Here is a 20,135-nt window from a genome sequence, read left to right on the forward strand (position 1 = left end):
AATCATTCTAAACTAAATCTTTTAAGCTCTCTTACTACTAGAGGAGAGGTTGAAATCAAAACTTTAATTTTAAGGTACATAAATACGACAGTAATTGTGTTGCTGTACTTCCAACTTTTAAAGATTTAAGTCAGTTATGCAGAAGATGAGTGGCCAAATGGAAAACAGCAAATGGCTACTCATTCATACATAACAGCAGTGAACGGTAAAAGCAACAGCACTGAAGTTGCAGGATCATTAGAGCTAGCACTGGAATGCACTCTGCTTGGCACAGCGTGCTATGGTGAGTAACAAAACAGAGGAATTAGACATGTTCATGCCTGAGTAATCAAGTCATGACAGAAAGCTCTCAACTCTGTATTTGAATAGATTTGGTCTCGACATAACCCTGTTGAGTCAGATGCGCCGTATGTGGAATGCCATCCTGCTTCTAAGACTCAAGCACCGAAACTGAATGGAGTTGTGTTTCTTGCACTGGAATTAGTTAGTATGATATGATTTTTTTTTTTCCATTTGTTTCTTGCTCCCACTCTATTTTTGGGAGGAAAACTGTAAAGTTTCTAGAAGAAAGTGAGCAGTAACTAATAGCAAATGAATTACCTGTCTTTGGTGGTCCAGATCTGCTTTATTACCGACTAGAATCATAGGAAACTCATCACGATCTTTCACTCTAAGAATTTGTCGCTGAAACTTATAGATTTCTTCAAAACTGTAAAAGAATAAAGTAGAGCATCAGTATACTGATTCATAGATTCTCAGGTCCTGCAGACTTAAGAAATGATGAGTCACCTATTCGGACCTGCCCTGCCATGCCACACAAGCAGACAGCTGCAGGCACTCCACCAAAGAGTCCACTGTCACAGCATGACCAGTTAGAGAATCATTCAACACTCAAACTAAAAAAATCCTCAAGTTAGCAGCGTGCTATGCACTGGATTTAGGTGGGGCTGCAGGCTAAGCAAAACGCTTATTGTGTCTCGATCTAGAGGGACCCAGATGCCAATGTGGTGCAGAGAACCAAGCAACCACAGCCCATTCTACAAATACTGACTTTGGAGTTCAACTCTGACTAGAATATTCAAACCACAGTCTAGAGACCCTGGCGATCAGTATTTCAGCTGACAACCTCCACAGCTACTTCTAGGAATCTGGGGGGAAGCTATCAAAGCTGGAAAATTTTATTTCTTGAAGAACAGAAAAACGGCAGGGCTAAACGATCAGAAAGTTCTCCAGTTACCAACTAAGTTATACCAGGTATTGAGGCTGTTCAAGCAGTAAGGAATATTCCAGCAGTGCTTAAGGGAAGGCGAGCAAAGCAGAAAGCTTCTCCAAGGACAGTATATTAAATAAGCTAATTCTGACCTAAACAAGGATTTTCTTTTTTTTTTTCCCTTGGCAGGGGGGAGGGGAAGGCAGGGGGCAGGAAATCACTGCTTTCAAGTAAACACTGTTAAAGCTACATCACTACATAAGGAGCTTCAGCACAGATGCTTGCAGACAATCACATATCCTTTGGAGCACAGATTTCCCAAGCACTATATTTAATTCCAGGTGTATAGTCTGAAGCCATTTACACTTAGATTTGCAAACTAAAACTTAAAAGCAAGATGATCATCAGTAAGTTGCATTAAAAAAAAAATTACGTGGTCAGACACTACAGTGCCAAACCACCTTATCCATATAAAGCAATAATGAGAAGAAAGGTAATTAGAAGAAGGTATGCCACTAAGCATAGTTGGGCCTCCATTTAGATATGCTGTTTTAATACTCTGCTCAGAAGTCTGTGGCAACTGGAGGAAGAGAGCTGAAAGTTACCAACTAAGTCATCTAGATTTGTTCTTGCTTCAGAATTATTTCCCACCACACAAGCAGGACAGACACCACTAGCAGATACTTCATTGACAGGCAAGGTAAGTCTTGAATCAAATGGGTATCAGAACAAAAATGAAAACTCTGTTTTTCAGAAATCTTTGAAGGATTTCAGAGAGGAAAGAAATATGCAGGTTTAGTGTGTCAAGACCTGCTTAAAATCAAGGCAGACCCTTAGCCAGAAGGGCAAACAAAAACTTAAGATTTTTTAGACAAACCAAGGAATTCAATGTGACAACTTCAAAAAATCTACAGTCCTCTGTAGCAAAAATATTTATGTTAACACAAGTGCTCAGTATGTCTTAAATCCACAGACTCAGATCTCTGACAGAACTGTGAGTGTCTTCTGGGCAGTACATCAAGATGAATTTATACCTTTAGCAGCATTCTTAAGTGTAAGATACAGATTCAATGGAAACATGCTCATGCTCCAAAGAATAGTTTTCTTAATTCTCATTACAGAGCTGTTTATAAGATCAGAAGTAACTTATTAGAGCCTAGATTAAACTGGGGGGGGGGGGGGGGGTGTGGAATCGTGGACAAATTTTTTTTTGTCATTTTATTGCTCTTCTGTTGCAACTCAAAACAAGTGGAACAGAAGATCCCTGAGCACTTCTCCTTTATTACTACATATCTGATAAGCTCAATGGAAGAAGATCACAGCCAAAATATTAAGTGATTGTCTGTATATACATGGCAATTTCCTACTTTTACAATCATCAGGAGCTACCTGACCAAGCTCTGTGAGCTTCTAAAGATATATTTGATCTCAGCTCTGCAGTCAATCAGTTATGCAGGTTCCAGTCAATTTATGGGAGTAAGAGTGAGCACTGCCTGCAAAAGAGTGCAGAGACATAACCCTGAACTGGATATACCCATTCAAAATCCAGAGCCAGCCACTCAACGTTGACGAGCACATGGCAATAGGATATTTCTAAGAACTGATCAGACAACATAGAATGTTATCCTTATTTAAATTTCTGTCACTTCCAGGAAACTAGTATTCTGGACTGTAATGAAGTGCTTGAACAGAGTTGTCTTTTTTTTTGTGTATGCTTTCAAGTCATCTATTGCGAGAGACATACTTTTAATAACCGATTGGTTTAAAATGGGTTTTCATCAGTGCTGAAAGAGCATCACACCACAGAATCTAAGAGTGAACATGTACTTAATGTTTCTGTTTGAGATTATTTCAATCAAGTATAAGCAGCAATTTATGATTGATTACAACTTGTTTGTTTTAATAACTTGACATCAGCCTTACCTTCCTCTATCAGTGACTGAGAAAACAAGCAGAAAACCCTCCCCTGTCCTCATGTACTGTTCGCGCATGGCTCCAAATTCTTCTTGTCCTGCTGTATCCAGAACTGAACATAAGCAGAACATTGATTACTACAGTTCATGTTCTTAGAGTATAGACTGAGGAAAAAAAAACATCCTTCCTAACAGGATATTGTGAGAGCCTCTCCTGTACATTGTAACTACGGAGAAATCACTTTTCACAGATACTGTTGGATTTTTCCTAAGATTCTCAACAAGTTCTTGGACTGACTGAACAATTCAAGACTACCAAACAAACTGAACAACAAAGTCTGGTGGACTTTTGCTAATTCACAGCCAGCTGAAACAGCTGGAAAATGCCTAGAGAGACTTGGGGATGGGGGTTTGTCCTTCAAGAAATCACTGACAAGGGAGAACTGAAACTTTTGAAGCAAAGCATTTATATTGCACTTGGGAGAGGCAGCACACAACAGCCAAGCAATGTGTTTTTCATTCTGCCATGTCACCCAGGTAACTGCCAGGAGTTATATAAATTCTCCTAGTTTTGTAGGCACTAAGGCTTCGGGAATAATTCTTCAAAAGAGAGTCCAGTTTACTTTAAAGAGAGACACTTACACATACATAAGGCATAAGCACTTCAAATCCTGGGTGTCTCATCAATAAAACAAAGGTAGGTAGCTTTTATCAGCCACACATTTACATAAAAACCACATGCTGCACAGTTGTTTACCTGCATTACATTTTATGCATACAGATGTAAACCCAGGCACCGAGAGCTACAGGCTCTTAGTACCGTGCTTTAGCTAGGCTACTTACTGTCCAAGCGCGCGGCTCTTTCATCTATCACACATTGCTTGGTGTAGGAGTCTTCAATCGTTGGATCATAATCCGTCACAAAATAGGACTGCAGAAAATAAAACAAGTTCACGTGTAAGACAAGCACATACAGGACACTCATTGAGTAAGATGCTAAAACTGCACACTTGGCAGCTTAGGGAAGACGAGCACGCTTTACCCATGTACAGCCATTTGCCACTTTATCCAAAAAGACAGCAGGTAATGGCTTTCCTACTCTTAGCAAATGCTTGTAAATTGTAGAAGGCATAGCTGAGTCACTGAATTTACTGGATTCCCACAGAATTCCTAGCATTTTCTAGAGATTTCTGCTAACTCCTAGAATTTCCCAGCAGGAATCCCTAGAAACTTTTAGTTTCTAGCAGCTTAAGGTATCTAGTAACTGCTAAGTTTCTCTGAACTTCCAGTAGGGTTTACAAGTTTTTTGGGGGATTCTCAAAAGTTTCCAGGATTTCCCCCACCCACTCCCTAAGCCAGTAATTTCTAGGAAGTACCAGGATTTTCCCAGCTGTTTCTAGAATTCTCTAGCAGTTTATAACTATTTCTATAGCAACAGGTCCACACAACACAAGTGGCACTTAGTTTGTAAGCTGAATAAAGTTTAGTGGATCATCCTTGTTCCCAGGATCTCTCTCCTGGTTTTAATGACTTTAAGCACACACACCCTCCAAAAAGACAACTCCTGAAAGCAGAATAGGCCATGAAATGCCTGTGTCACCCATTGCCTAAGCATGAGGCTCCACCAGATACTGCCAGTCTGCTACTCATCACCTGAACTGCAGAGCAAAGCACATGCTGGTATACCTTTCTAGAGACTGGGTGAACTAGCATTGAATACTGAGGTAACAATACTATCTAAAGACGACAAGTTTAGATTTCAAAGGATGAATTTTTAGCTTGCAGTCATTACAAAGTTATCATCACCCAAAACTAAAGCACATTGGCATAAGAAATCTGAACTCTGATCAAATTCCTCCCCCTCTGTGCTCAGTGCAGCAGGCACTGGGGAAGTGTAGTACCCCAACTGTTCAGAAATCAAGCATGCTGGGCATGTATGCATCCAGATGAACGCCACAGTAACTGAAGGAGTACTACTTACGTATGTTATTCAGTTCTGTAAGCCAGTAAGGAAATAACAATGCTTTAAAACTACATATTGGCTCCTAGGAAGAAGAAGAAAAAAAAAAAAGGGTGGTGTCCTTGCATTGAGAAGGTATCACCACAAATAGGGTGCATCTCCTTATTCATGTCAAAAGTAACAGTTCTCACTGAAGCATCTTTCCCATCACACAAATTCAAAGATACCAACAAGACACCACTCTGTTCCTCTAAACTTAAAGTCAAGTTCACAGGTGTCATGGTAGGGGGAAAAAAAAAGAAAAGAAAAAAAAGACATAACTGCAATTACAGCACTAGCACACTAACCTTCTCCAGACACATCACTGTCAGTGCAGAATACAGTTAACTCTGCTCTTGCAGATACTGTTTTATCAATGTGGTTGTATTTGTTCTTGTCCAGTTTCAATCTGGAGTTGCCCATGAGGTCTGGCTGCAGTACTTTGTCCTGACTGCACCCAGCTGACTCCCACCATTTAGACACGTCCACGCTAGGTTTCTGGTTTAACAGCATGGACACGGGCTCCTCAGCAGAGCTCATCAACTGAGCTGCCTTACTGGTAGGAACACGTCATCAGTTGTAACACACTTTACCAGCTGCGTATACTATATACAACCTATGCTCATATACCACCACCTCATCATCACGCAGTTGGCTACAGAAGAGTATGTACAGGTTGCTGTTGATCTATTAGTTTAGATCTGGCACCATACTGAAAAACTGCTGATCCCTAGAGCAGAGCCACTGAACAGCTCTGCACATCTCCTTTGCATTTTAAGTAGACATCAGTAAACTGTCCTCTCAGGATACACCTACACAGTAGTCTCAGTCGCTCCGCATCAACGGCGCCACTGTGTAACCAGCTACCTTTACGTAGCAATAACATTAGAACAACCATGTTTCTCGGAGGGATAAAATCCTAGCAATCTGTCCCACCGGAGATACCTGTTACACAGGAGATGTTATAATTCACTCCTTTCTCAGTGCTTCATGTTAAGTCAGGTTGCCCATTTCTGGGTAAGAAATGGTTTCTCCCTTGGTTTAGAGCATTCACCCAGGCTAAACAATCTCTCCCCTTCACATCCCCCTGCCCCCAAACAAAACAAAAAACCCGACAACCCCCTGCAAATTCAAACAAACCAACAGACATAGGATCCTAAACAGAACACACAAACAAACTTAAGTTTTCCAGCAGAAGAGTGCCTATTTGCAGACAGCAGAGCATCTCACCACAGAACAAGACCCCAGAAGATGCTGTTCCGACTACAAGTTGTCCTTTCACCTTGCTTCTCTGAAGATCTGAAGAGGAAAAAAGCCACAGCCTTCAAAACTGTTCTTGTCTTTTCTTTTGTCTGTATCCATGACTCAAAAAGCATTATCCAGGAGCACAAGAACAGACTTCTTGAGGAATGAATTTATTCATAAATGCTAAATTAGGTCTCAAGTCCTCTGTGGCCTTTAACAATCTTTGAAAGATGGAAGAGAAATTCACTTATGTGAACATACAAATGTGTAAATAAAATTGTTTACAGAATCTGACTTTAGAAGGGAAGATCACAAGGAAGGGAATTTAAGTCCTATGTTTCATTAAGGAAACAGAAAGTGGTATTTATAAAAAAAAACATTAGATGACTAAAACATGGTGTCGCTATCAGCATATCTAGAAATTCAGGGTTCTGATTTGGAAGATAAAGTATGCACTCTAAAGTTACTCCCTACCCCTCTCCAGCTTTAACCTTTATTTCTCTATCCTGCAGAAGTCAAAGTTACTGTCTGACCCTTCACATCTATAAAGTGGTAAATTATGCCAAGTTTTAAATAAAAGGGAGAATTTGGAATCAATTTATTTCACTCTCATGAATCAGTATTAGTAGACCACCTAAAGCAGCAAGTTTATATCCAACAATGGCAGTATTTTTCACTGAGAGAGGTCAGAAAAAGAAAACTGTAATAATCTCAGAGGGATTCTTCACATTTGCCTTATTATCTGTCCAAGGGCCAAGAACTGCAGCATGTTCTGTAATCTCCAGTGCATTTCTACAATCCCCTCCACCCTTTTTGGTTTCTTTCTTGTGTGGTTGGGTTGTAAAAAAACTACACACAAAGCTAGAGTGCCAGACTAGGTAGAGACATGGAACACTGTTCCTCCCTCAAAAAAGGGAACAAGACTAAGCTGCCCTGATCCATCATCAGCCATGTATTAAATTCAGAACGAGCAGATGCCAGAGCTCCCCCATTTAACAAGCCTCTTATGAGCAATTTCTTCCCTCCCATGGAGCTGCACTGCCAAATCTGCTGTCACAGCCACTACAGGAGAAGTTTACGAGGCAATTAGCATTGTGGCTTACCTCCAGGCACTGGACAAAACTAATGTGCCTGAAATAGCTGCTGATTTTGAAGGAGTCTTCCCAAATTGCGCTGGGACTATTTGCCACAGGGAGCACATCCACTGCTGCTTGCAGGCCTTATTCAGTCAGGGTTGATCTACAACAGTTAGGTGTAGCAGATGCAGTATTTATCAATCTGAGCAGAAATGGACCTTACTGCTGCTGTACAGTCAGTGTTTAAATCATAGAATAGAATCATAGAATCGTTTAGGTTGGAAAAGACCTATAAGATCATCCAGTCCAACCATTAACCTACACTACCAAGTCTACTCTAAGCCAATCAAGGGTAGACTAGACTAAACCATGTCCCAAGGTGCCACATCTACCCGTTTTTTAAACACTTCCAGGGATGGGGACTCCACCACCTCTCTGGGCAGCCTGTTCCAATTCTTGACCGCCCTTTCCATAAAGAAATTTTTCCTAATATCCAACCTAAACCTCCCCTGGCGCAGCTTGAGGCCATTTCCTCTCGTCCTATCGCTAACTACGTGGGAGACGAGACCAACACCCACCTCACTACAGCCTCCTTTCAGGTAGTTGTAGAGAGCGATAAGGTCTCCCAAAGAAAAAGAAATAAGGGACAGCAGAATATATCCTGAAATATTCCATGAGGCCGTACCTTGACTTCTGAATGCCACCCTGCAATGGTGGGAAGGTGCCTGCACACTCAGCAAGCCCAGAACCACACACCAGTGTAAGTAGCTTTGTAGAGTTCAAGGAGTTTGTGGCAGAACTGCTTAAAAGACGAACGGGAGTGCGATTCCAGCAGATGCAAACCACTGCCAACCTACTGGTTTTAAACTGACACTGAGTCCAGACAAAGCAGAGAAACACACATATGCTTAGTACAGCAACGCCGTGCGATGCCACAGTGCTTGAATACCCAGGCCTGCCTGCTGCCGTCTCCTTCATGAAAGCTCTATGTGCAAGCCCTAACACTTCAAAGCACTTGCCCTGCTAAACTGCAAAATACTAGAAAGCTACAGCAGGTGTCTCTGATGCCAGCTGGCAAAAAACACACTGGACCACTCTCTAGGGTGACCTGTTACACACCAGGTTGTCAGATCCACTCTTCTAGGAGCACTGGAGTTTCTGTAATGGATCGGAGGAACTAAGCCTCATTCAGTTGGCTCCACCACAGTTGGCCACTGCCTGCAGGAAATAATTAGAAGAAACTAAATTTCTTCTATGAAGACAGTAACTTGAATACACTCTTGTGTTACACCACTCCCTTAATCGCTAGCAAAATCAAGGCTCTTTCCACCCACCTCCAAGAGGCAAATGAGAAGCACAGCAGTCTCATCAACCATTCGATTTACCCAAAATATTATGCAACAAGTTTTCTAGGTTTCCTCTTTCTAAGACTGCTGAGGCAATCAAGTCTGGAGATGGGAAAGCCTGCCAAGGACGCAAGCCCTTTTGCGGGGCGGGGGGGGGACAACCAACCAACAACACCACCCCGCCCCCTGCATCCCCACACCAGCTACATCACTTGCAGCTGGGCAACCCACCACCACAATCCCTTCCTATACACACACTTGTCATCTTGAAACGCATTTCAAACACAATCTCCTGACCTTTGCCGGACTTTCTACTTGTGGTGCTCAGGAACGATGACACTACTATACTGAATAGCAGCCTTTCTCCATTTAAGGTAATAGTAATCCCCAAATCACTGTTGCAATCGCTCAAGTCTTCTGGCAAGGAGAACACGTGAAAAATCTGCTTTCGGTTTATCATCTTCCCCTTTGCTTATGCTGCCTTTAATACACATAAGGGAATTCCTCCATTAGCTGGACTCACAAGCTTGGAGTCCTGCTCCATAAATTAATAAAAAAAAATGCCTAAGTGAAGACATCTTACATAGAAAGGTAGAGAACCCCTGTGAAGCTTCACAGCTCTTATGCAGCTTTTCTTATTTATTCGTCATAAGGTCACCAACAGTCCACAAGCTGGAAAGCCACTGGATTACTTCCTTTTGCACCACCATTTAAGTTTTAAGGCAAGAGAGAAGTCAGACACTATCAACAGGGAGCCGCTATAAGCTGCAGTCCAGAGGCTGGTTGCATAACATGCTTCCTTTTATCTTTACACAAAGCTTGAAGGGCATGCAATAAAAGGCAGCCCAGCACAGTGAAAGCACACCACTATGAGTAAGTTAAAGGAGTGGTACATGCCAAAATAAGTATTCATCCTCGCTGTGTCTATAATCTCCATTTGTATTTGCTAAATATACACTTCATGTTTCAAAGAGTCACTAGTTACTTATTTAAGTTTTTTCCACATGTTTAAATTTTTGGTTTCAACCCAGTGGAAGCAAGGAAATAGAAGGGTTTCCACCCTCCAGCTGAAGTTATAGACCAGCTCTGGATTTAAATAACATCTACAATTTCAGCATTGCGAATAACCCCAAATCCTTCCCAGCTATAATTTGTAAGTCAGGACTTAGAACAAACATGCTGGTGAATGCTACACACCAAAGCTTCAGCTGGAGGCTTGAGTACTTTCCCAAATAGCTGAAATCATAGAATCATAGAATGCTTTGGGTTGGAAGGGACCTTGAGAGATCATCGAGCCCAACCCCCCTGCAGTAAGCAGGGATTGAACCTGTGAACTTGGCGTTATTAGCACCATGCTCTAACCAACTGAGCTAGCCCGGCTGGTCAAAATACATAATCCCAAGACATACCCTAGGCTGTAAGTGCTACTTGACAAAGTATTTCTTTTGGCAGTTTCTCCTTTGACTACCACTAACATCATCATCTCTTTTCTAGCTTTGTCCTCATTTCCTCTTCACCAGTAACATTTGTCTGCTTCTGTCACACTCGATGGATGTAAAGTCCAATTCAGGATCTGTAGCGGCATGTCTTCACACCATGGGCATAGAACAAATAACAGTATCAGCTACAGCCCTATCACGTACCACATTGATTAGATCAGAGATACTTAACTCAGAAAAAGACAGAAACCTGACCAAGTTTAAATCTTTTTAATACCTTTTTTAATACCATCTTTTAAATACCTTTCTTCATTTAAAGTAGTATTTCTGACATTTGTTCCAAGTCATAGACAAAGTCAGTGCCAGAGTTTAAGACAAGAACTACAGTGCCCTGGCCAGTTAGTAGGACCATAAGCAAACACCGTTCTGTTTCAGGTACTTGGCAACATGGTAATTTTTGGTCTGAGAAAGCTTTTAAGATCTAAGTGTCTGAGTGCTTAAACCGGTTTGTAACCTTCACTGCTTTGCCACCCATGGAAATCTTACAGCCTCCGGCCTTCAGCTCTTCTACCTAAGAGTGACACAGCAGCCATGCCTGTACTAACACGACCAGCGTCACATTGTGCCCTCCTCCAGGCTGCAGAGGAAGTTAAGAGACTGTTCCAAGGAGCTTTGACCTACATTTGCTTCCCTGTCCCTAGAGGGGCACAAACAGGTTCAATGTCACCATAGACATGTTCCTAGAGGACAGGTGGCAGTAACCTGCCACCTCACTCGAGCACTACACTGGCCCAGATCCACAACTAACCTGCCCAGCAGAACTATTAATTAAGCAAAGCAGCTGCTATGGCCTCAGCACCTGAAGAGATTAGTTGAAGAACCTCCTTTCACACAACAAAGGAGGCTACTCAAGTAATTTCTTTAGAAATATTGGAGTTGGCTGGCTAGGAAACAAGGAAAACAGGCAGGAAAAAACCTGAACTGACTTCTGGAAGCAAACGTAAAACTCAGACAGCATTCCAGAATAAAGGAACAGACACAGCAAAACATACATTTAGTATTTTGCAGAGCCCCATGTACTTGGGTCACAGCAAAAAAAAAAAAAAAAACCAAAAAACAAACAAAAAAGCACACCACTGATGAGAAAGCCTTTGACAAGCTTGTTAAATACTTAGTATGTACCTCCCCAAGAGCAGGTGGTTCACTAGGACTTGATGTTTCCACACAAATTGGTTGGTGTCTGAGGAGCAGGAGATCAGCGCTGCTGGGGTCGCCAACAGGGAGTGCCACCGCTGGAAGGGGCTCAGGCACCGCACAAAACAGTACCAGAAAGACTGCAGGAGCCACCCACTGCAACCCAGCACCATTTTAAACAGAAGTGTTTGAGACAGCATCGAGCATGCTTTGCTGGCATAAACAGTGCCACTTTGTAGAAGGGCGGGAAGTTATCTTGGTGTTGAACATCAGGGAGAGTCAGGGACCAAACATCTAGAATTATGCTGATAAAGACCACACTGCAGAGATAACAAATAAAACACTGGATCATACTACAGAAGGCCAGGTGTATCCTCCTCCCATCATCCCATATTCATACAAATCTTTAAGAGTTACTTTCTTTTAAATATATAAACAGTGAGAGCACCTGTTCCTTTCTTCAAAAAATATCAATTAAAAGATAGTCAGTGCTTGTAAGCAATGATGCTTCCCTCAATTTACACTACTTCCCACTGTTCTAATGTATACTGCCAGCGTGGTTATGGCTATCCAGGGAAACAAATGTCATTTGTAACTATAATTACTGCAATTATCCAGTGATGTGAAACACTTGATAATTTCATGAACAGTGAAAACCGAGACACAAAGAGGATTAAACTGAAGAAAGTTATAGTGAAAGAAAGATGCTGTGAGCCATATGCAAGTTAAACCCTTTAGAAATTCATACACAAGTTGAAAAGTTCTTTTATTTGTTCCTGAAGAACTAGCATTACATATACATGTAATACTGGTATCTACGATTAAGTACATGCTTACTCAAATCTTAATGGTTCCGCTAAAGAAGAAAATCAAAACAGAGAATGCAAAGTTCTTGAATAACCCATGGTGGCCTCAGAGTGCATCCATTAGATTATCCCCAACGCATAATTCAAAGACAGAAGAGATACAAATCTTAAATTCTGAATAAGATATGGTAGGTTACAAAAACAAACATCTGACTTTAAGTAAGTCTTCCCCTTAACTTTTTTATGCAATGCAAGGATTGTCAAGAGCTTGTGCTTGGTCTGGAAACACTAAACAAAGCATGAGCTAGTCCTATTACGTGGCCACATATTCTCTCTCCCCCTCTTTCCGCTCCCTGCCCTTCCACATAGTGATCACTGAACGAGCACATCAGAAAAAGAAAACTATTAGGAAATCTGTGTTCAGTGCATGGGCACATTTATTGCACATAGCCAAATATAACACAGCTTTTTTCTTTATGGGCGCTGCTGTGGTCACTTCCCAAAGTAGCTAAAAACAAAACTAACTTTGCTTCCCTCACAGGTGTTGGGAAACATGAGTTAGGATCGAAGAGTGAGGGGAGAAAGGGTACAGAGGGTAAAGTATCCTCAATCTGAAGACTATAATACTGAATTCTGTCTATGCACCTTTAATTTTCGTATTTCCTAAATGAACACTTGAACTTTGTATCCATAAACACACTCATTTCCAATGATATTTCTCTAGATAGCCATACACTAGGGAATTCCACATATTTCATCCACAGTTCAGCAGGACTGACTCGCATTAGGGATTTAAGAGCCATGTCGGTTCTGAGGCATCAACTTCTTGAGGAGGTCACACAGTGGACTAAGACTCAGGAAGATGAAAGACTGAAATCAAACTGACTTTTGTGCTCTGAAAGAGAACATCCATCAGCTCTTTAGACCCTTCAACACTCCTAAAAAAGTGCCTGTTCGTTTTTGGCCTTCCCCTAATTGCTACTTAAAGCAAGCTTACCTTCTCCAACTCTGCCTGGGCTGTAGCAGCACAGGATCTCCCTTCTTTTCTCCCTCAAACCTGGCACCCAATGTGCGACTTGCAAAACAGCTCAAGCTTACAGGTACAAATCTGAAGTTTTTAAGGGCTAAACAGGTAACTACAAGATTCTGTGAAAAAAACTAAGAATCCACCCAGAGACAGCCGATTTGCTGGGGGAAAAGAAAGTGTCTTTGAAACATGACTAAGGCAGCCTCTTACTGCATGTTCAAATCATAGAGGTTTAAAGAATCATAGAATTGTTTAGGTTGGAAAAGACCTTTAAGATCATCCAGTCCAACCATAAACTATTACAGCTACTTTATTGTAAAAAATTACATGCCTTTTTGCTAACATCCTGCCAAACTTAAACATACTGTTAGGGTAACTCTTGTAAAGTGTTAATGCAGCCTCAACACTTGAATTATGGACAGAGTGGGTACTGGTTACATGCATATAACAAGAATACCGATAACAGTGGGGGTTTTAATATATATTTTGAAATGCATGTGAACATCTTTTTAAATACTATCGTCCTTAAAACCAGCAGATTGATACTTTTTTTTCTTAAACCAGCTTTCCCATTTTAAACTCAAACTGAATCTGCACTGCACTTACATCTTCTTTCAGTTACTAGCTTACAGCTCTCCACAGTGTACATCAACTCAGTATTAGCAGCTCACCAACCTGTGAACGTTTCCCTCTGATTTGTAATTCTCAAATTTCTCAAAACCAAACCACACCAAACACCAAGTACACTCACACAGAGACCTGTTGTAGGCAATACATGCATTAAACTTTGGCCTCTTGATTACTTCCTGGTGATGCAGTTTTCATTACTCAAGATCAGAGAACGTACACTTTCACTGTCTGTTAAGACTTCTTTGTGATGTCTTAAATTAATGCCTTTTAATGCCAGTAAGCACCTACAAAGTTCTTTGAAGGCAGCTATGCAATTCCTCAAGTTGAGACATGCCTGACTATAGAATGTACTCTATACTGCAAGCGTAGACGAGTCTTGATTTAATTTCATTTTATTTTTGCTTCACAGCAAATGTGTGCAAGAACTATGAACACACCAAGTACTTCATCTTCCTGATCTTGGCCACTTGCAGTTCAGGGAATGTTTAAAATATTAGCTACAGACTATCTTTTCATCTTTAAAATTTTATCAGGTTCTGACAGTTTTCGATATAGCAGCTCACACAAGCTCTTCAGGACTAACTCAGTGTTTACCCCAAGAAGCCCATGATATCTTTTAAAAAGTCATATCTGATTTTAGGCTATGCGTATAACCAGATAGTAGGGAATATAGCTATAAGTGAAAAGAAAGTAAGGTTACTCAAAAAATCCCCTGGTGGGGCAGAAGTTACCGGAATACCTTTGCTCATACACATGAAATCATTAGAACACCTCAAGATATATGGTGTAGTGTATGGGCTTTTGATTTACAAATGTAAGTACAGCAACACGGTAAGACTTGCAATAAACTAAAACAGCTCTTCAGTAACTTAAAACCTAACTAAAACACAGTCAGCAACAGACTCCAGGTTAGAGGCTATGAGGAGACCCATCTTTAAGGGCATTTACAGTCTATTAAGAGAGAAGCCACTTCACAACTCCTTGAGGAATGTACTGGAAGAATTGAAAAGCAGATTGGAGAAGTTAATTCCATGGAAAAAAACAACCTCTTGAGGAGAGTGCAGGTATTCACATCAAATCAGAATCTTTAAAATAGGTTCATATTGCAAACAAATTGCTTGTTAATTGGACTTTTCAGATTACCTAGCCTAGGTTATGGACATTTGGACCCATACAATTACATTAATGCGGTAAGAAGATTTTCTAGCCCAAACAAGCCAGTAAAACAAAGCCTTACTTCAACAACTCTAGTGCGTTTTAGTAATGTTAACTCCTACTTCATGTTTTAAGTACCTGAAAACTGAGTCCTGGGACTCCGCAGCAAGCTAAGGTCAAAAATTTCTGAAGTTAATACCTTTCTTATTCTGAAAGCAGTAAGTACAGATCTTTTTTAGCAGCAAAAGCCTTTTCCTACTGTTATGTTTCAGTTCTCTACAATGCCAGGCACTATTGTCAGTTGTGCAGGTTTGTAATAGCTGGGAAGCAGATGTAGACTTGGACCACAGTTCACCAGAAAGATCCAGGTAGGAAGCCTGAGGAAGGTAAGTTCTCCACACTCTTCCTCTTAAAACATTTGTTTAAGATGAAGATACAGCCAGGTTAACTAGTCCATTAAACACAGAGCCTACAGTTTTCTAGAATGATTCAAGTTAGGCTAAATATTTGTAGGATAGTATTTCACAATACAATTGAACTACATTCACAACTTCCTGCCAGTGAAGAGGGAGGTTCTGTCATCCCCACTCCAGACCTTGTCTGCAGCACAAGCAGAAGACCAGACAGTTGAAAGTGCTAACTGAAAATCTTTTAAAATCCCCCAAATACTAGTCAACTGCAACCATCTTTAAGTGTCCAGACACTTCAGGAAAGCTCACAGCATATCGCTAAAAGATGCCTTTTCCCCCAACTCATATATGTATTTTATATAATGTGTTTGGTTTTTTTTTTACTATGAAGTGCCAAACAGGGACTGAACCAAAAGAATGAAAGCTTCTAGAATTTTTCATCATACCACTTGTTCTGTTAGAAAAGACAGACACAGAAGCATTAGCACATATGTAATTAAAAGTTAAGATGACTCTTTCAGAGCCAGTAACACACTTCATTTATACTATGAGATCACAGTAGTCACAGATAGCAATACACTAGTTCCTGTCCTGTAATTTTTTTCTATTACCACAGTTAATACCATGGAATTTCTGAACACCAGCCTGGACAATATCCAACATGAAAACATTCCACTTCATTAGCAAAGTCTAGAGTACTTTATTTTTCAAAGATTTATTGACTGATCATTAGAAGCTAATTATTTAGGGAAAAGCTATAAAATAGCACTTACATCTAGTAAGAACTATTGTGTTAGAAGATAAGCACAGTTCTAATAGCTTTACTTGTCCAAATTAGGTATTTATCCAACTCCAACCTTTTGGCCTGAGACTAGACTGTCTAGACACATTTTGCAGACTACAGACAATTACTATAATCTTTAAGTTTTTAAAGTGCCATAACCAGAAGTGCAAAGAATGCTCAAATGGCAGCTGTGTTATTTAGCTATCTATTTTTATTAGCAATGCTAATTATTACTAGCCTTCCCCCAAAATCCTCGTCCAGCTAAGTACACAAACCAGTTATCTTTGAGTCATGAATATTTTAAGTGATGATGAAAGAACTGGTTGCCTACCTATGAAATAATGGCAAAATCAATTAAAATTAAAACATAGTAGGCAACTTCCCCTTAGAAAAGGGTATCTGAACAGCTTGCAGGTGTCAAGCTATTAAAAAGTTCATGCTAAAAATGCTACAATGGTGGTAACGCGCTAAATACACACTTTTAACATGGCAGGTTCTTCAGCTTTCCTTGCACCATAACAGACCCGGCCTGAAAGCCATACCAAACCAGGGTGATAACTCAACGTGTGCGAGCCCCACGCTGCAGTCCCACCAGCTGCGGCAGCTCAGCAGTTGGGAGCCATGCCCCAACACCAGGTATTTTTGCACATCCGTATCAGTCACCACACTATTCTAAGCTGAAAATGTGCTTTCCGCCTCCCGAAACCATTTCTCAGAAGTCTGTGGCTAAGCAGTAAGACCTCAGATAGGGGGAGAATTTGCACTGGTCAACAAGTGTTCTTTCCACATGACCTGTATTTTCAGATTCAGCAGCTCCCGGCAGGGCCAGCACACAGGCTCCCACAGGGACCAGGAAGGAGAACAGAGCACCTACGTGTCAGTCGCTCCTGAGTCCAGCAATAAGCTCCATAGCCTTAATGTCCCCTCTGCGAAGAGAAGTTTTTCAAGAGATTGACATTTCTGTGTCAGATTTTTAACCCAGACACATTGAAAAGAAGTACTCATAACCTTAGTTTGGGATTTAGAGCCAAACAACAAAGAGCTTAAGAGTGTTTTTTGCCTTGTCTCTAACCTAAGGTGTCAGGTTAACCTGCCTAATTGTGAGAGTGAAAAGAAGGGAAGGGGATCTCCTCCTAGGCAGAACAGGCTGTGTAAACCTTTTCACACTAGGGACAGCATGTTCAGATCTTCCTGGCACACAAGCAGTCCCTTTGTTTTGTTCAACTGCTTGGGCACAGCATTCAACAGATTCAATTCTGACGGAGAGGAAGAAAAAAAGAAAGACTGGACTTGGTCATTGTCAACCCAACTTAGCAGAGCAATGTGATAAATTACTCCACCCTTGAAGCAAGGACAGAGAAATCCTACCCCATCTCAGAAGAGAGACACCTGACACAGACTTCAGTGATGCAGGCTGACCTGAAATCACGATGAGACATGATGCCTGTCGAAAAGCACAAGTATTTTAAACAGAGGCTAGTCTCACAGATGTAGGCACTACTGCTTCAGAAGTAGTGGTTCAAATTAATACCAATGTTTTTGAAAACTCCAGGTTTCTATAAGAACAGAAGATTAGAAATCCAATATACGGTGCTCAAGGAACCTGCAGCGTGGACTTATGTAATTGCAACAAAGCTTCAGCTGGACAAAACACTTTGGAAAACACTCAGTATTACTTTTTTCATCACAGATACCAGCAGAGTACAAAGCTTCTCTTTCCAGCCTAATCAGTGCTTGCAGAGAAGTTAAATCCTAATGTCCTTGGAGAATGCCTTCATAGTCTCCATTACTACCACCAGCAGCAGATTTCAAGATCAAAGGTTATTACTCCTTCGCATCTGACGACAGTGTAATTCAGACCGTTTTTCTCATCAAGTGCTAAGATGCAGTACAGTGCATAAGGACTGTTTACAATAGGAAATGCAGCATTTCATTTCTGACCTTTCAGAAGCGAAGCCGTGTGTATTGGAACTTTCAGATTAGAGACAGTTAGCTTAAGTTCCTAGAAGAAATACAAGAGGTAACAGAAAAAAAAAAATTATCCTAAATATAAGAAAAAACAACAAGCAAAAAACCCCAAACCACCAGACTCATGATTGGAAAGGCTTAGAAGTTACTGTTCCATGTTTTGTGTCAGTGTCCCACAAGTCAACCCAAGCATACTGTCCTGCAGTAGCTTCAGCCCCTATGTTTTCTCTTTGAGGTCTGTGCCCATGCCTGTGCTATACTTATATCCATACCTCAGTGGCACAAAGTTGCTCAGAATCAGTGAATTTACTTTTAAACCAGTGAATTTGCAGACTAACACCTGAACCTAACATTTTCTGTGCACCTCACTGCCAACCCATGCTTGCTTATGCTTAGCTCAAGAGTATCAGACTAGGCAGTCCCTATTTTACCCGTATTATTTTTATGGCGTGCACGAAGTTGCATCAACATCAGAATCACACAACAAGCAAGGGTGAGATGTTTTCCTGGCAGAGCATGCACGGATGGCCCTCCCTTTCGTTCCACAAAGCAAGTGGCTGCACACAGACACATCCCAGCAGTGTGGTGGTCACGAAGATGAATAATTCACAACAGGAATGTTTACTAGGGAGGTTGAAAGAAGCAAGTTCTTGAGTGGCATTATCCTCCCAATTAAGGAAGACTTTAAAAGCACAACGTGACTGATACTGTTGCAACTTACATATGGGGAAATGTGTATAGACTCAAATTCCAGAGAACCAGAAACTATCGAATGGTTTTACGGTTGCTAATCCTGACATGTGAGCAAGTTTTCATAGCACAGAACTGGTTACAAGCACTGCCTTGCTAAAATTAGCTTGGTAGCTGATCTACAGGGAAAAGGAAGAGATCCTAAAGCCCCAGTAAGCACAACTCAAATGCTCTTACGCAGTACCAGAATTTTCAGCCTCAGCAACTTTAAAAATCTAAAGTCAAAAGAGTGCGTGTCAAATGGAAACATGCTTATGTTCTCAAGTTTTATTAAAAATTTGCTTTTGCCTTCCGTATTCTGTCTACATATTTAAGCAAGCATCAATTTCCACCTAAAAAAAGCATATTTACCAGCAAAACATTTGCTTATACTAAAACCAACCACAGTGTTTCTTCCCCTTCGTCTCTGCACCTGCGGGTGTAGTAGCACTCTTAGTCAGCATCACCCCAAATCACAGGGCAGAGAAACACATAGTAAACTCAGAGGGAGCTTATTTTTTGCTTGGAATTATCATAGACACCGCATGGAATAGAAGATAGAGATAACCAACATTACTTAACATCTATGGCATTAACAACGTCAGATTAATATTTCACTTGACCTTTGAGCTAGAGGACCTAAGCAGCAGGTGTTAATCCTGTCTTTTATACTTTTAGAGAATTTATTATCTGAATAGCAAGGCCTGTTTTACCTCAGTGAGAATATAATTACCTCCAAACCAAGTGCTGTTATAACTAAAGCAAAGAAACAAACGAAACACACACATCTGTAAGACACCACCCTCATTCAATTAACAAAACCCAGCAACACAATATGCTAAAGACAAGTGTTAGCAGCCTTGTTCTCACGTTAAGATCTGCTTCACACTACACGATGCCACAAACTACAGTTTTATGCACAAATACCTACTTTCACATCACGAAAAGCCACATCTATTGCAAACCACATCAAGAAATTGCAAGCAAACATTCAGCTGAGGTGCTACATAATCAAACACCACATGCAGTCAACAAATGTTTTTACAGTATAGCCATTTATGGTAGCAGTAAAGAAGGCAAATGAAAGACTGGAGCAGTTTTATACCAAGCAGCATCACTTCCCATGGTGGAGCTGATTCTAAGTAACAGATAAAAAACATGATTTGCATTAAACACTACATCCACAGATGATCCCTTGTTGTTT

General features: G+C 40.8%; 1 protein-coding gene across 1 annotated transcript in view; it reads right to left on the minus strand.

The window, feature by feature from the left end:
* Window positions 1-20,135, minus strand: part of RRAS2 (RAS related 2) — a 44,616-nt gene that overhangs the window by 8,230 nt on the left and 16,251 nt on the right. The window contains exons 2-4 of the mRNA XM_075712081.1: window positions 3,967-4,054; window positions 3,134-3,236; window positions 601-709 (exon numbers count right to left, since the gene is read on the minus strand). Of these exons, the coding sequence (XP_075568196.1) occupies window positions 601-709; window positions 3,134-3,236; window positions 3,967-4,054 (300 nt within the window). The remainder of the gene's footprint in view (window positions 1-600; window positions 710-3,133; window positions 3,237-3,966; window positions 4,055-20,135) is intronic.

This window comes from Pelecanus crispus, chromosome 6 (genome assembly GCF_030463565.1).
Source record: "Pelecanus crispus isolate bPelCri1 chromosome 6, bPelCri1.pri, whole genome shotgun sequence".
Lineage (NCBI taxonomy): Eukaryota > Metazoa > Chordata > Aves > Pelecaniformes > Pelecanidae > Pelecanus > Pelecanus crispus.